The 17,461-nt window shown below is 32.2% G+C and overlaps 2 protein-coding genes across 2 annotated transcripts in view; one reads left to right on the plus strand and one right to left on the minus strand.

Annotated features, from left to right (window-relative positions):
• LOTGIDRAFT_173300 (hypothetical protein) overlaps positions 1-6,667 on the plus strand; it is a gene marked incomplete at both ends in the record, with an annotated part of 13,204 nt that extends 6,537 nt beyond the window's left edge. Inside the window, 9 exons of the mRNA XM_009050770.1 lie at positions 2,300-2,478; positions 3,030-3,127; positions 4,112-4,195; positions 4,521-4,554; positions 4,761-4,831; positions 5,095-5,180; positions 5,384-5,486; positions 6,040-6,115; positions 6,552-6,667. Coding sequence (XP_009049018.1) covers positions 2,300-2,478; positions 3,030-3,127; positions 4,112-4,195; positions 4,521-4,554; positions 4,761-4,831; positions 5,095-5,180; positions 5,384-5,486; positions 6,040-6,115; positions 6,552-6,667 — 847 coding nt within the window. The remainder of the gene's footprint in view (positions 1-2,299; positions 2,479-3,029; positions 3,128-4,111; positions 4,196-4,520; positions 4,555-4,760; positions 4,832-5,094; positions 5,181-5,383; positions 5,487-6,039; positions 6,116-6,551) is intronic.
• A 679-nt stretch (positions 6,668-7,346) lies between these two features.
• The window catches only part of LOTGIDRAFT_238613 (hypothetical protein), a gene marked incomplete at its 5' end in the record, with an annotated part of 10,801 nt that continues 686 nt past the window's right edge, over positions 7,347-17,461 (minus strand). The window contains 6 exons of the mRNA XM_009050771.1: positions 7,347-7,775; positions 8,018-8,120; positions 8,458-8,644; positions 9,099-9,226; positions 9,888-9,956; positions 11,972-12,026. Coding sequence (XP_009049019.1) covers positions 7,559-7,775; positions 8,018-8,120; positions 8,458-8,644; positions 9,099-9,226; positions 9,888-9,956; positions 11,972-12,026 — 759 coding nt within the window. The 3' untranslated portion in view covers positions 7,347-7,558. The remainder of the gene's footprint in view (positions 7,776-8,017; positions 8,121-8,457; positions 8,645-9,098; positions 9,227-9,887; positions 9,957-11,971; positions 12,027-17,461) is intronic.

A 17,461-nucleotide genomic window follows, 5' to 3' on the forward strand; every position in this document is an offset into this window, starting at 1 on the left:
AAGTCAAGTAACATAACAATATAAAGTCAAGTAACATTACAATATAAAGTCAAGTAACATTACAATATAAAGTTAAGTAACATTACAATATAAAATCAAGTAATATTAAAATATAAAGTCAAGTAACATAAAAATATAAAGTCAAGTAACATTACAATATAAAGTCAAGTAACATTACAATATAAAGTCAAGTAACATTACAATATAAAGTCAAGTAACATAACAATATAAAATCAAGTAACATAACAATATAAAATCAAGTAACATTACAATATAAAGTCAAGTAACATAACAATATAAAGTCAAGTAACATTACAATATAAAGTCAAGTAACATTACAATATAAAGTCAAGTAACATTACAATATAAAGTCAAGTAACATTACAATATAAAGTCAAGTAACATAACAATATAAAATCAAGTAACATTACAATATAACGTCAAGTAACATAACAATATAAAGTCAAGTAACTTCACAATGTAAATTCAAGTAACATTACAATATAAAGTCAAGTAACATAACAATATAAAGTCAAGTAACTTCACAATGTAAATTCAAGTAACATTACAATATAACGTCAAGTAACATAACAATATAAAGTCAAGTAACTTCACAATGTAAATTCAAGTAACATTACAATATAAAGTCAAGTAACATTACAATACAAAGTCAAGTAACATTACAATACAAAGTCAAGTAACATTACAATATAAAGTCAAGTAACATTAGAATATAAAGTCAAGTAACATAACAATATAAAATCAAGTAACATTACAATATAAAGTCAAGTAACATAACAATATAAAGTCAAGTAACATTACAATATAAAGTCAAGTAACATAACAATATAAAGTCAAGTAACATTACAATATAAAGTCAAGTAACATTACAATATAAAGTCAAGTAACATTACAATATAAAGTCAAGTAACATTACAATATAAAGTCAAGTAACATTACAATATAAAATCAAGTAACATTACAATATAAAATCAAGTAACATAAAAATATAAAGTCAAGTAACATTACAATAGAAAGTCAAGTAACATTACAATATAAAGTCAAGTAACATAACAATATAAAATCAAGTAACATTACAATATAAAGTCAAGTAACATAACAATATAAAGTCAAGTAACATAAAAATATAAAGTCAAGTAACTTTAAAATATAAAGTCAAGAAACATTAAAATATAAAGTCAAGTAACATAACAATATAAAGTCAAGTAACATAACAATATAAAGTCAAGTAACATTACAATATAAAGTCAAGTAACATTACAATATAAAGTCAAGTAACATAACAATATAAAGTCAAGTAACATTACAATATAAAGTCAAGTAACATTACAATATAAAGTCAAGTAACTTCACAATGTAAATTCAAGTAACATTACAATATAAATTCAAGTAACATTACAATATAAAGTCAAGTAACATTACAATATAAAGTCAAGTAACTTTACAATATAAAGTCAAGTAACATAACAATATAAAGTCAAGTAACATTACAATATAAAATAAAATAGGGAAGAGAAATTTATCAATGCAAGAAATGTTATTCAATATAAATACATATTATAATAAGCTTGGAATAAGGTTAGAGTATTATATATTGTTAAAGTAATAACATTATAAAGTTAAAGTAATTCACAAATTGAAGTTAATGAAGTTAATTACCTAATACAGTTAAGTATTTTGCAGAATAAAGTCAAAGTAATTCATAAATTGTAGTAAAGTTAAAGTAATTTGCAGAATAAAGTCAAAGTAATTCATAAATTGTAGTAAAGTTAAGTATTTTGCAGAATAAAGTCAAAGTAATTCATAAATTGTAATAAAGTTAAGTAATTTGCAGAATAAAGTCAAAGTAATTCATAAATTGTAGTAAAGTTAGAGTAATTTGCAGAATAAAGTCAAAGTAATTCATAAATTGTAGTAAAGTTAGAGTAATTTGCAGAATAAAGTCAAAGTAATTCATAAATTGTAGTAAAGTTAGAGTAATTTGCAGAATAAAGTCAAAGTAATTCATAAATTGTAGTAAAGTTAGAGTAATTTGCAGAATAAAGTCAAAGTAATTCATAAATTGTAGTAAAGTTAGAGTAATTTGCAGAATAAAGTCAAAGTAATTCATAAAGTAGTAAAGTTAAAGTAATTTGCAGAATTAAGTTAAAGTATAGTTAAAGTAATTTTGATCAGAGTAAAGTAGAACAGAAGAAAGGAATAATGTTTCAAAATAATAAAGGAGTAATTTACAAATTATATCTCAAATGTTTCTAACATAACGACCGTTTATTTCCAGTATTAAAGAAAAAGACGAAAAGGAAAGAATGAAATTACCCTCAATTACCAATCGAGTTAAACAACATAAACATGGTGTCAAGGACTGTGACTGCCCAGATTGTTCACAGAAGAAAGCAAGAAGTAAAAAGAGGAATAAATTACCTAAGATAAAAGGTGCTGATGGAGAATCTGATACGGGTGAGATGAGTTTAGGAAACACAATGCATGACTATTATGGGATTGTAACGAGTTTTGGCTTTTTTATGCTTATGGTGGGTAGTGATGCATCGATTTGCACCATTCAAATTTTCAGTTGCTCTTACTAGTGGGGGTACATGGGATTTGGCTATTTGAATTGAATCGAATTGAAAAATTTGATTTTTACAAGTTGTTGCCTCAAAATATGTGTTATAATTTTCTTTGGGATTGCCCTCTAAGACGCCCTATAGGAGGCTTGTGCATATGGCGCTTTTACAGAGCTGCCACATTTTGAATCTCAACTTTGACAGTTGTCCACCATTAAATCAGATTGTACCTATTTGTACCCTTGTCTCAGGTGACTGCCAACTTTTATCTTTATCACGATTCTAAAGATGGAAATATATATTCTATATTCATAAAGCATTCAGCGTTAGATGTAACAATACAATTTTTATAAGGAAAAGAATCAAAGCGAAGATGTTTGAGCTCTTCGAGCTTCCTTTTGATCCAGAGAACCAATTTGACTATTTGTACTATTTATTTTCCAGAGGATTATTCGTATGAAAGTAATAAATTGCAATGGTTATCAGAGCAACAACAAGAAAAGTTATACGTATTCCCTGGTTATATACCACCAAGACTCATTGTAAGTCAAATTAAGGTAGACTCTCGATTCAAAACTGCTTATCTGAGCGCTCATTCCGAGAAATTGGCAGACTATTAGCATTAAAAATCCGTTCAAGCAAAACAATTCCAGTAACCACAAATCTCGTCCTAAGCATGACTAAATCGGGAGTAATAATTCTACAAAAGTGGACTTCTCAAACTCAGAAATACCATTAGGTGTTTCGGAAAGAGTGAGCATGATCTGCCTCGTGCACGACACTCGCCACAACTGAAATCGTGAACTGGATTCCGATTGTGCAGAAAGAAGATCAGATTTAAAATTTGTGTATACCTAGGCTCGTGTATGGTATTTTACCCGGAAAGCTTTCTGTCCTGAGAATAGAACATGGGCAACGGTTGGAAACATTGAATTTTCGGTCGTCGTTGCGACCAGGTTGACTAAATCCAGGGATTTAACAGATTCTTCCAGACACCACCGGTTGCGTACAGCAGTCGTTGAAATTCAGTTGCTTTCAGATTTTGCAAGTCGAAAGTCGACCTTAGCCACCCTTTAATATATCAGAAAAATTATATTTTAATAATCCGTGCTTAAAGAAATATGGGAATAAGGTCCATTTACTTTACAAAAAAAACGTTCTCAAATTTCTCACATATTAACTAATTATATTCATTAGTAACATTCATATGTAGGATGCACAGGAAATAACATACATAATTTTGCATTAGTTCTGCATGAATTTGTATTGTCCACAATGCAGGGCGTTGTCCCATTGTTCCTAAAAAAAAAGTATTGAGTCACACACCCGTCATATCTCAAATTTATTTGTTCTAAAAATGCTTAGTAAAAGTTTATTGTGATATTATGCTAGAATGAATTAATGTTTCAATACTTTCCAAAATACCACAAAGATCATAATGTTATGCAAACAATATCTCACACATACATTACGTTATGTACATGGCATTTCTCTTGTATATCTAAAGCGAATCGTTTATATTCCAGTTGATGTCTTCCAAATTGCATAAAATACACGGTGTAGAGAACATGATAAGAGAAGATACAAAAGGCATTATACCTATTGAATATGTAAGTCAACCTTCGGGTTTATTTTAACTAGTATTAGGGTTATTTAGACGAGTCTCAATAAAAGCACCGGCGTAGGTCACAAAGCAATGGATATCTAGTGTTAAAGTGTTTAACTACCTATATGTATTATTTTTTTTTAAAGAAAAGTACAGTTTAGGAGTACATGTAATTCAAACATAGCAGCAGGTTCAATGTCAGCAAGTTGTGACCGAAACTGAAATTTGAATATGATCATGACTATCTTAACTATTTTTAAATCTTCTAAATCATAAATATTGGATTTTGAAGACACCGCTGTCAATCTGATGTTATTTTGTTTTTTTAGGATTTTGCTAAATGGACATTTACAGACTTAATCGGTTAGTATAGTTTTATATTTCTGACGATTAAGCTACACCGTTACCCTATTGAGCAATAGTACGCTCCAGATAGCTTGAGGGGACCTTTTAGAAACTAGTCTTTGATAGGTTTCAGAGTTATTAATAAATTTAGGATGAAATTTTAGGGTTAAAAGCTTAAGTTACTAAATTAACTAGGAATTACAACTAGGCATTGACTTTTTCAGATGCTGTACATAAAGCATTGAATGACTACCACTTTGGAAGCAGAGCGAGATCTATATTATTTCTGTGTCAGGTAAGAAATCATTAGGGTATTATGCTGTTGTCACAAAAAGTTGAAAGTTTTCAATAAATAATCAAATGAGGATATTTTCCAAGAAGACAATCGATGCGTCCAGTCAGAATACCACATTCTTCTGACTCAATTGAAGTCTCACAATCTTGACTAAATGGGCAATTGAGTGTGTTTTCCACGTAGGAATATTTATGCGTCCATTTAAGTGTTCCAGAAGATTAACCATATCCTCTTAAATCTAATATAAGAACTTGATGTTACAGGGTGGACCAGGTTACGCTTATATTCTGAGAAATTTTGTAGCTACACCACAGAAATTACGACGAAAGGATTTCAAACCGTTAGTACAGTAAGTTATCTAAATAAAATTAACTACACGATTTGTAGTGCAAATCCACAACATTACTCTATACTGCTTTGCTGAATGCCCATATAGTCCACAGCTTATAGTCACTAGCCAATCTCTTTCGGTGATTTAATTTTTAGATTGATAAACGGTGTTGTATTTCATTGAATTATCTCGTACAGTCTTTATTGATAAATGTTTTCCAGTTTCTTCAGAAAGCTGGGATGTTATTTAAGTAAGTTAGACCATGAGGATACTGCTATACATTTTCTTGGATTTGATATGGAGGATAATAAACAAGGAAAAGACGTGAGTATCGGGTTTTATTAGCATTATCTCCCAGAAACAATAGTCAGTGCCAAAAATTTCAAAACATTCGAGTCGAGTCGAGTGGGCAAACTGCGGAAAGATCGCCCCATGATAATACAACTGAGTAAAAATTTACTACCGGAAGTAATCAAGTTGTGATACTGAAAATGATCAAAATATAGAGGAACATGTTGATCTCCTGGTATGGATACACTTGGGTAGAATACACAAGTTATATAGTGATTTTATTATATACATTAATTATCTTGTTATCTATGGTAGCTTCAAATAATTGGTATAGTTCAGATAGCAATGTAGTCTAGAAATAGGTACTATTTGGAATCATCTCCTTTCTATTAGCAGTAGAGCATCTCAGCATAAAACATATTTCTATATCGATGTCTTGGTTATCTCCCCTTAAGCATACCCCAAAGTGAGTTGAAACATTTTTTATCCATGTATCGTCAAGCCATGCGAGACTCTAAAATATATTTGACTGTGAGATTAACTATGAAGAATACAGATCTAATATAAAGTTGTAAATATATTTCAGCTGATAAAGACAATCAAACAGAGTTTATTACCCAACCAAGCAATGGTTGAAGCACCTAATGAAAATACAGCTGAAGGTAAGTAAATTATTTTCATCGTTGACATAGTGCACAATACATCAAGTAGGGCAACTAGTAGTAGGTAGTAACAGTAAAAGTTATATGGGCGATGAAAGCGGCCCCTTCGCATATTTCAAATTGACAAGGGTTTGTCGGGATTTAAAAAGAATTGCTAATCAAAGAACAAATTGAATAGCAAAGGGGGTATTTGAACTCGTATTTTACAATTCGTTTGAATAGTACCTTAATTCCAAGTTGATATGGTCATTGTTTTTTATTTTCGACACATACTTTTATCGTGTTTTTTATTGTTAATCAAAATCCCGTCCAAAATATGTCAAGATTATTAAAAGTTGTATAGTAGTACTCTCCAAAGAAAAGTACCGTCACATTAGTCTTCCACAATTTAGTTTAGATAGGGTCATTGTTTTATACATGTCTTTTGTTATTTCAGAGAGAGCTATAGCTATCTTGTATTTTAATCCTAAAGAATATTATGCGTGGAAAACTGGTGATGAGATAGAAGAGACGCCGAGATCGTGGTCATCTTTAGCAGGTAGAATAGACTGAGTGCAATAAAACCACAATCTTAGTAATTATATAAATTAGTTGAATTCCAATAGGTTATACAGCGTAAAATAGTAGTAATATATTAGCCACTCAGAATTTAAGGTAATGAAATTTGCAAATATAGGAATTTAAATGTGGCAGAGTTCAATAATGTTTCGATGGTTGTTAATAATTAACTGCTCATTATATATGTATATAGTTGTTTTCGATGTAAATAGCCCAGTCCTACATAGCCCAGTCCTACGCTGACATTTGTAAAATAATACTGTCTTCCATAACATTTGTCAATTTGATCAATATATTTCACATAGCGCCTTTGTGTTTGTTGAACATAAATTGTATTTTGTATTAGTAATTGTATTTTTGTATTATACAAATGGGTAGTGCTGTAAATTAAACTGTATTAGAAATTTGCAGGTGTGATCCTTTCTCAACTTGAAGCTAAGTTAAGATAGATAGAGACTGTTACATCTACAATTTTACCACTAGCAGGACTGTTTCAGCAGTGAAATGCGCCTTGCTTTTTGATAATGTTTCAAATGAGTCAACTGATACAACTTTTACTCTAGACTTTGCCATGCTTTGGGGGAGATTTTGATTAACGAAATTGTACGGTTTTTTTTATGTCAATGGGTAGTTATTTTTAAAGGAAATTTACCATAAAATGATTACTACTAGGCATTATTCATTTACATATATTTACAAACAAAATAAAATACAATAATTGTAAACAAACATACAAATGATAATATACAAACATCAAAATTTTACCCTTATACAATTCTTATACTATTAACAAATATGTAAAACTTAACAGAGAGCTGATTTGAACATGATTCAAATCTATTTATAGGCTATAGATTTTCTTCAATAAGTCAATCAGCCAAATCTTTATCCCCAATCAGGATGGATCACATAATCATGTGGTGTAGGTTCGTGTGGTCTGGTGTACATAGAACTGGTATTATTAACAGGGTCCCAATCTTTATACTGGGGTAAATGATGCCATGTAGCATGCATCCATCTATTATTACGAGTTTCAGCATCTTGAAGTCGAATATATTTCATTTTAGAACACAGATCGTCTGGCTCGTCACCTCCATGTTTTCTGAAATAAAATAAAAATGTTAAGTGTTTTAACATTGTAAAAAAGTGGACCTTATCGGGATAAGATCAATGCTAATAGGTTTGGCCAAGGAGAAAGGGTGCTTAACTGTGAGCCTAAGATGTTATTCTTGTCAAAACGTAAGATGCTTTTTAACATTGCAAGATTCGTCTCCAATTTCGGAGTTACAGTATCTTGTGATGGAAAAAGCAACCACATTGACTGTTCCATCTTACCTAACTTACCTTCTTATTAATTTCAAGATTCCCTCAATTCTAATCTGTTTCTCTGTATCAGGTAAATTATTATTGTCTAATGTAGCAAACAGTTTAATAGCCATTCTGCGGTCTGAAATTACAACATGAAACATTTATTATACCCCTTTAATAGATATTGTTCTGTTCGTTTTAAAAACCAATTTCGGCCGATAACTTAGGTCATTTACACAGCTAAAATGTAATAACCTTAAAAACAAAAATCGAAGATATTTGAGTAAAAGAACAGGTGGGCTATTAAAGAGTAACAAACAATGAAAGTTTAATAATGGAATAAATGGATACATTTCGGGATGTTATTTGTAGATGTATAATGACACTAAATATCCTCCTTGATCTTAACTGAAATACATATGAAGCCTCTTCTGATCATCAATTCAGAATAAAAAGAACAAATAAAGATCTCCTACCGGCTTCAGTGGCAGATTCCAACCATTTATCCACCATTTTCCTGGCTTCTGGATCTAAAGTTTTCCTAATCCTATTTACCATGATGTGTTTTTGGTCATCATGTGTTCGTAAGGCTTGAGCTTTAGATTTCTTAGTAACTTTAGCCTTTTCTTCTTCTGCTCTCCAAATATCTACACTGGGCTTTTTCTACAATTTAATCAGTTAATCTATTTGTCAATTTTATTTTTAGGTTCGGGAATCAGATTGATTTTTAAGGAAAAGGGATTGTTGGAGGTTAGTCTAATAAACCAACATGCACATCATAAAGCTAAGATCAAAGATTATAGAAAGAACTGAATGATAACAAATAATCTTGAGATTAACTTCGTAAGTTGCATGCTAAAATAACTCTTAAAACCATAGAGAAGTCAACTTAATTTGATGAGGCCATTAGAAAAATTCTTCAATTTCAAATCCAAAGAGACTGGTTGAACCAAGTCCACGGGCCTCCACCATAACGGGGCACTCACACCCACAGAAGAAAATGCAAGATAGCATCAATATGTTACAAAACTTCCCGGAGAATGGGACGCAACCCACTAAAGTCCACGGTCTACCACTCATCTAGTTCAGCCACTGAGAGGCAAAGGACCTGACTTACCTCCCGAAATAAACGAGCACTCTGAGCGGGTGTACCAAGAGCTCTGGATGGTGTTCGTTTCGGTCTGCTGCTCATGTGGGTAGCCGGTCTTATTTGATCTATATGTTTTGATAAATTTATTTCTGGTACTGAAAACAGACAGTTGAACAAATTGTATTTGATAAATAGCGAATGCGTCATTGCTAAAAACCTAGATTGGCGATTGGCGACTTTAAGGTTTTAGGGATACATTGATAGTATATTGAATGGAGAACCAAGGGCATCGAGGTTATTTATCATGCTCCTACTTCCGCGATGCCATGTTATAAACAAAGCAGATCATCATTGTACGGAGCCCATACGTAACCAATGGGTTGTTCAAAAGGTTAATGGGGTTACAAATGATTACACAGAATTTATTTGAAATTAGATGAAAAATATGGTCTCCTTTGTGCTCACATACAAATTGTAAATTTAAGCTTAAAATCACAGGAGAATCAGCCTTACTTTACTCCTAGGAAGTAACAGGGACATAGTCAATTATTGGATTTACCAACTGATAGACTAAATATTATTTTTCATTTTCAGAATTAAAACGGAGGGTTCGATTACCGGTCGGATTTCCAATCTGGAAAGTTCAAGCGCTAATAATTAGTCGTCATTGAAGATTTGTTTTGGGTTCAATGAAATGAATTGGAGGAGAAATAATGGACAACTAATGGACACGAGTCTGAGTAATATCCTACTGCTTGTAGCTACTCAAGAAATAGCGCTTAGAATTATCAGAAATTAGTCAGCTAGAATACTAACGTGTGGAATGTCTGGCTAGTTTTTCTGGTTCCTGTAAGGACTGTCTAGATGGCACCACACTCGATCTGTCTGAAATTCAAAATAAAACAGATTAGTTATAGTAATAATTTTCTTAATTTCAAATTCATTTGAGTTTCTATCATCGGCTGGAAAGTATTTGACAGGCATATATTGACTATTTGACTATATAATTTGATAATCATACAATATATGATACATAATAGGCCTACCTACAATATGCAATCTTAAAAATACTATCCGCGAGAAACTATAACAGGATACAATGTGTATAAAGGACTAAATTATAACACCAAAAGTAATTATATTTTTTTCATATTTGGTGAGTTTGGTTGGACGGACTAGGTTCAGCAAAAAGATCATATCAATGTTGAACTGCAGAAGCATCATTTGGAATGTAAAGTTTTCATTTTTTGTAGATTGTAGGCTTTTCATTTTGACTGACTTCTGGATATTGGAAACCTATTTCTACCGCAAATAAATGAAATTCAATTAAATAACAACACATAATTTTCTATCTTCTTCTCGTCCTTTTCGGAACTATTTACCCAGACCAATCGAAAACATGCGTTCTAAACATTCTTTCACATGAACGAAATGTATCCGCAATTTTACGAAATATTCACTGAAATTGAATGTTTGACGTACTGTAGTCCATTAACCTTTATATCAGACGAAACAAATAGGCCCGAACTAATGTATTGCGTGATTTGAAATCAAGATAGTTAATTTAGTGTACTAAGTCAATCCGTCTCAAAACATTTCCTTCGTTAATTTTCTATGCCATATTTATTTCGACTATAGAAAGTACATCTTCACAATGCCAAGCCAATACGAACTTTACGTCTAATGTTAAGCTATTACGAACTGATTCTGATACATTGACTGCAATAGCCACCTTACTTGTATCGGAAACGTTTTTAAATGTTGCGATTCGATTGGATTGTACGTAAGCGAATACAGCATTGTAAACAATAAGTTATAAAGTTGTTAGTCTTTCTTACGCGGGCTCTGAATGGCTGCAAAATCCAATCAAATCGTTACATTCCGTGACACCAGAAAGGTGGCTATTGCAGTCAAGGTATAAGACACAGTTCGTAATAACTTGACATCGTGAAGGTGTTAGAAGTACGAATTGATTTTACCTAATTTTTGTAAATTATACAAACAATTTGAGCTAATCAACTGTCTCGGATAATAACTTCTAAAGTGTAATGGTGCGATAGTAATGTTGGTCAAACGAAGTATCTCATGCTGTTACGCCACATCAAATTACGGTATGTCTTAATGACGCGTTTTCCAATATCAGGAAATATCTAAAACGTTATTTCAATTCGCTTTAAAGTATTCGAAAAATTTGACTTTTTTGATTTTTACGATTGTGACGTCATCTGCTCCTTATTCCTAAAATTGTAATGGCCGAAATATGCAATATGATTGTCCTTTTTGCAATGACAACTTTGTAACAAGGTCATTTTGACAGAGACCACTTTGTAACAAGGTCATTTTGACAGAGACCACTTTGTAACAAGGTCATTTTGAGAGAGACCACTTTGAAACAAGGTCATTTTGACAGAGACCACTTTGTAACAAGGTCATTTTGACAGAGACCACTTTGTAACAAAGTCATTTTGAGAGAGACCACTTTGAAACAAGGCCATTTTGACAGAGACCACTTTGAAACAAGGTCATTTTGACAGAGACCACTTTGAAACAAGGTCATTTTGACAAAGACCACTTTGAAACAAGGCCATTTTGACAGAGACCACTTTGAAACAAGATCATTTTGACAGAGACCACTTTAAAACAAGGCCATTTTGATAGTGACAACTTTGTAACAAGGCCATTTTGAGAGTGATAACTTTGAAGCAAGGTCATTTTGATAGTGATAATAATGTCACAAAGTAATTTTGAGAGTGACAACTTTGTTACAAGGTCATTTTGATAGTGACAACTTTGTTACAAGATCATTTTGATAGTGACGGATAGAGGTCAATATGACCTCTGAGAGCTCAGATAATACCCTCTACTCTCCACGTATGTTTAAGGCTTTGTGTGGCACTAACCTCTCGACGACGGACTCTCTAAGATTCTGGCTGGTATCTTCCACTGCATGAACATCTGAAATGTATAATAAAATTCTTAACAGGAAGTGAAAAGATCATCAACAACGTAGATAACATAGAAGAACACTGTTTTAAAAAATGTTGTAGATGAGACAGGCATATTTTCATTTATATATTTAAAGTTAATAAATGGGGCCTTTGAGACATATATTATTTCACAATGTATAATATTGCGAAATAACTCTTGGTAACATATACTTGCATAGTCTTGTATTAATGCAACCAGTATAAATCACTGGGTTCCAAAATTCAATCCAATTGGACCTACAAGGCGTATCTTATAACGAACGATTGGAGGCATCAATGATGGTTAAGACAAATCAAGAATATAAGCAAAAAACTGTGTATTTGAAATACTCCTTATTTTAGCATAAAAACACTGATATGCGATGCTTCATCTGGAGATTGTACGCATAAAAACAAATGTTGCAAGAGATTCCCTTCAATAATGTTTACGTCCATAGGCTCAACATTGTGAATGGGGATCGTGGACTTGAGTGGGTGGAAGCTGTTCTCCCTTGTAAATAGTTTTTAACATATGCTCTCCTGCTATTTTTTTTAGTGGTGGGGGCTCGTGTACTTGGTTTAACAAATCCCTGGTAGTTGAGCCACTGTAGTAGCATTGTGTTCAGTGGCGGAGCCAGGTTTACGTTCGAGGAGGGGGGGGAGGGCGAAATATCTGAGATTGCCCGAATTTCTAACCCAGTTATAAGATTTTTGCCCGAAAAACTTGATTTAGGGCTGCTGACCCCTCTGCCCCCACTGATTCTGTTCATCTACAGTATGTAAGAACAGTCATGTCGTTGAATACGTTACAGTAAAAAAGTGTACTTCATTAAAAATCTTACCCTGAAATATTAATTTATCCAACTATTCAATCAAGATTATTATCTGTTGGTTATTTATTTCTAATATCCGAATTCATTTACAGTTAATATTAAATCGTCTTCAAGATTATCTTTCAAACTTTAGATCGTAACTATAGAGACTCGAGTGATAACAGGCCCCTTCATAGATTATTCAATAGTTCGACCTTACATGCCAAAATACATGTAAACATATTGATATCCATATAATGATTTTAAAAATTTGGCGTATTTGGTTTACTATCAAATTTCTTACCTAGATTAATCTACTATAGTTCAAGTTGAAAACACGAATAAGAGGATTTGTTTTAAGGTGATCTTATCTATTGTAGTCCCGTATGTCACACATGATATTTTCAGAAGATATTATTAATTTGGTTTCTAATCCGTATAATTTTACACTTGAACAAAGCTAAGTCAAGTAAATCGTAAATATACAGTACTGTGTCTTATATTTAACTCGATTAAAGAGACTATAATAGTGATATTGTGGTGATACTCTTTAGTACCACAAAGATTCTCATCTCGTGTGAAATTCCACAGAATACATTCAGTGGTGCACGATGCATTATTTGCAAAACAAAAACTCAGAAACAGCTAGTTTAAAACAGTAAGCTTTCAGCAACAGAGCAGTATCAGCAAGTTTGGAAACTTGGAAATTGTATGCACAATACCATGTTATAAACTGAGAAATTGTCATTCATAGAAGGGTAACTATGCCTTTGTTGCATTTAACAGGTAATGTTTTCTACATAGTTATCGCACTAACCCTTCCCCCTTATCATCATTACAAACATCCTTTCCGTATTTAAACAATTTCACCATTTCGGGGGTTGATTTTAGCCTTGAATATATGTAAATAGTCTTCAGAAGTACTAGAAATGTTCGAAAACTGCATAAATCCCCCAAAAATACCTCAAACTAGTAATTTCACTTTGTATTATTGTATATTTCTTTGCTTTACTTTGCATGACAATTCGTCAATTTAACATTCAAACAAGGATAATTCTGGATACACATGGAATAATTCTCGTTTCTGAGACTAACGTGCGATTGGTTAAAACCTGTCCCTTTAATTAGAGGTATCTTTTAATTTTGAGGAAGAGATCTTAAGAAGTCTTTTGGCTAACTGTACGTTAAGAAAAAGGTCTGATATGAGTATTTATTTTGTTTTGATTAAAATAACCCGTGCTACCTTTTGGTTCGCTGCCTTAAATGCTATATTTCAAATATCTAAATGATGATATATTGTGAAAATTAACCCTTAATTAAAGAAAAGGACTATAATTTATTAGGTCCAACCCTTCAATCATTCCGATCATAAATCACATCATGACACTGTAGATGCAATATTCTTCATTGATTATCGACCACTTCTCTAATGGTGGACATAAACATAACATAACAGATCTTGTTACAAAATATCTTAGATTTTATGGACATTTTTGAATCGTGGTACAAACAATATTTAGTTAAGAAAGAATATTTGTCTTTTGTAGTGTGTCAACAACTATTGGCATGAAACTTGTGAGACATTTAAGAAACTAACAGTTACAAAATTCGGGATTGGACATACTGTGTTCATGAAACTAGCGTCACGATATTTAAAAGTTAAAAAAAGTAAGAAATGACGTCACGATACTTGACACAGTTCTCAAGAAACGGTTTAAGGCTTAATTTCGCCATTTTTCTTGACCAATCGTACCTTTGTCACAGAAACGGGATTTTGTTTTTGCTAAACTTATCAGTAATAGTGATCACAGGTTACTGTCGAAATTTGAGCCTTCAAATCCATGTGTGTCCAGAGTCATCGGCGTTTGAAAGTTAAAAAGACGAGTCGTCTTTTCTTGAGACATCTAGAGAAACAGGAAAGGAAATTCCTACTTTTAGATATTTTTGAAGGAATAATACGATTTTCGTACATTTGTAGTACCTATGAAGACTATTTACATAATTATATTCACGACTAAACTCAACCCACAAAATGGCGCATCTGTCCCATTAAGTAGGACATTTTTAAAAACCGTGTTACTAATTCCCTGACCAAAGGACTTTACTATCAACTGTCGCCTAATAATTTAATTTCCTAAATCTTTCAACTTAAATGTTTACTTTGACAGGATAATTCTCTCTGTCAGTTAAACTAGGATTATCTACAGGATGTGGGAATCAAATTATAATTTAAATCAGTCTGTTCTATGTAGACAATTTAGGTCTATATCAAGGCCAAACAAATAAGGTTAATAGTCAGAATTATTTCTGAATTCTGGTAATTTCAACGATTTTCTTCATGACCATAACAGTCGCCATACAATTTCGGCAATGGCGGAGTTAGTTTATACCCCAAAGTGTACACCCACTTTATCTTTTTGATTCTTATACGTTTTTGCCCCAAAATATGTGTTAAAATGCACCAAATCAATTCAATATTAGCGCTTTCATATTCCAGTATCTAAAATCCGCATCGATAAATAGGCTATAGTCACAATTCATAGTTTTTGCATTATCTCTTTTAAAATGTGATTTTTAATTTAAAAAATTTGTAATGTAATTAACTTCATTTTTTAATGGCTCAATTTTCGAATTAAAATTTATAATGAAAAGTGAATCCGTATCTTCATTGGAACATCTCGACAAAAAAAGGAAGTAAACAGACAAAAAATGTAATTACTGGTTGCGTGTAGACTACAATAGTATAACTTTAATATAATTATTAAAAACTCGCATGTCTTTCGAACTGAAAGGTCGATTAGATTATAAAAACAATGATATGATTGTAAATTGATTACTATAAGGAACCGTAATGATCTGATATACAGTTACACAGAAAAGGCAACTTTAATCTTATTCAATACTGTGTTCTGAATTGAGATGAAGTTCGCTTTAAAATTAAAACTCAGCCAATCAAATCCTCTCATTAGTAACTGCATTCTAGGTCTTTGCTTTTTGAATCATGGTATTCCCTATAAACTCGTTATTGGCTCAAATATATCGTTGAGAAGAGTTTAGGTCCTCCTTTACTGCTCCTGATTTCGGTTAATGAAGATATACAATTTCAACATGCGGAAGTGACATCGACGACAGGTTGCCGTGACTTTTTCCAGACCGAGCAGATATAACCAATTATAAAATCAAAGTAGGCCTTATATTTTTAATATGGGTAGTTGAAGTGGAGTTTTATAAGCTAAAAAAGCAAAACCATACAACTATATCTATTGGATACCATCCAATGTTCATTGAATTTTACATTATTAGCAGACAATGAAAGGACCTTCCATGGGCTATTACAGCAAGTCTACATTATCTCGTATTACTTAACATGGTTTGACTAGCGCTTGAAATTAGATTTCCAAGACATTATATAAATATCTTAGCCTACAGATATACTTTATTTCTATCAAGTTCACTTTTTTCTGCTGTATAGTTAAGTAAGGTTAATATTATTATGTAGAACATTAATCTTGTCGATCACGGTTTGAAGAAATTCTTCAACCTGCAGATGCTTGAAGATAATGTTGGGTGAGTGATCTTTTGAACTAATATTATAAACCCATGGTGGAAAATCGCTTCGCTTCAGGGTATTCTACGGCCCGCCTTTTTCTTTCTCGGGCTTTCTTACTCGGTAAAAATTTGCCCTGTCATTACCCTATATTTATGCTGTACTGAAAGTAATGTCGATATTATTTCAAGAAGAAATCAACCGAACAAAACCCTGGTTGCTATTCCTATAAGCCATGGGTAAATGAAGCTACAACTTTCATTTTGTTTTAGAATTGTGTAATTCAAGGCAGTATACTGATTGAATTCCGACACTGTATGCTGTGTGTCTTAAATAATAATCACGGTATTTAATACTTGTAATATGACTATATGCGATATTGACTTTTTCTGAAGACAAGGAAGAATTATCATTGTGAAGTAGACTGTATAATTATTTCATATAATAACAAATATATAATATATAGACCTACTTTAAAAATTAAAGGTAGATAAATAATGTTTACAGTCATATAGGGTTCTCAATTAAACGAAGCCAACAATCATCTAGTGATGGTGATTAGGACAAGAAGACAAGACTAAACGTCGTGTTATTTACAGAGAATATACAGTTAATGAATTTTGGGGCGGTTGACATGTGGATTTATCAACCAAAAGGATGTTATATATTGACTGAGGCCAATGGTCTGTACGCCTTGTAAAGATTAAACGCTATGTTCTGTATAGATGAAACACCATGTTCTATACAGATAAAATGTCTCGTTCTGTACAGATTAAACGCAATATTTTCTGTACAGAGAAAACGCCATATTTTCACAGGGCCTTGTTCTGTAAAGATTATACGCTATGTTCTGTACAGATAAAACGTCATGTTCTGTACGGATAAAACGTCATGCTGTGTACGGATAAAACGTCATGTTCTGTGTACAAGTGGGCGTCGTAGATAAGGGAGGTAACCTTCAACCATTATAAATAATCTATTAAAAGCTTTGTTTTTGATAAATCTTACCTGGGCAGGATCTGTGTTTCCAGAAAATAAGATACCTTTTACTGTTTCACGCTTCTT

This window comes from Lottia gigantea (assembly GCF_000327385.1).
Source record: "Lottia gigantea unplaced genomic scaffold LOTGIsca_155, whole genome shotgun sequence".
Classification (NCBI taxonomy): Eukaryota; Metazoa; Mollusca; class Gastropoda; family Lottiidae; genus Lottia; species Lottia gigantea.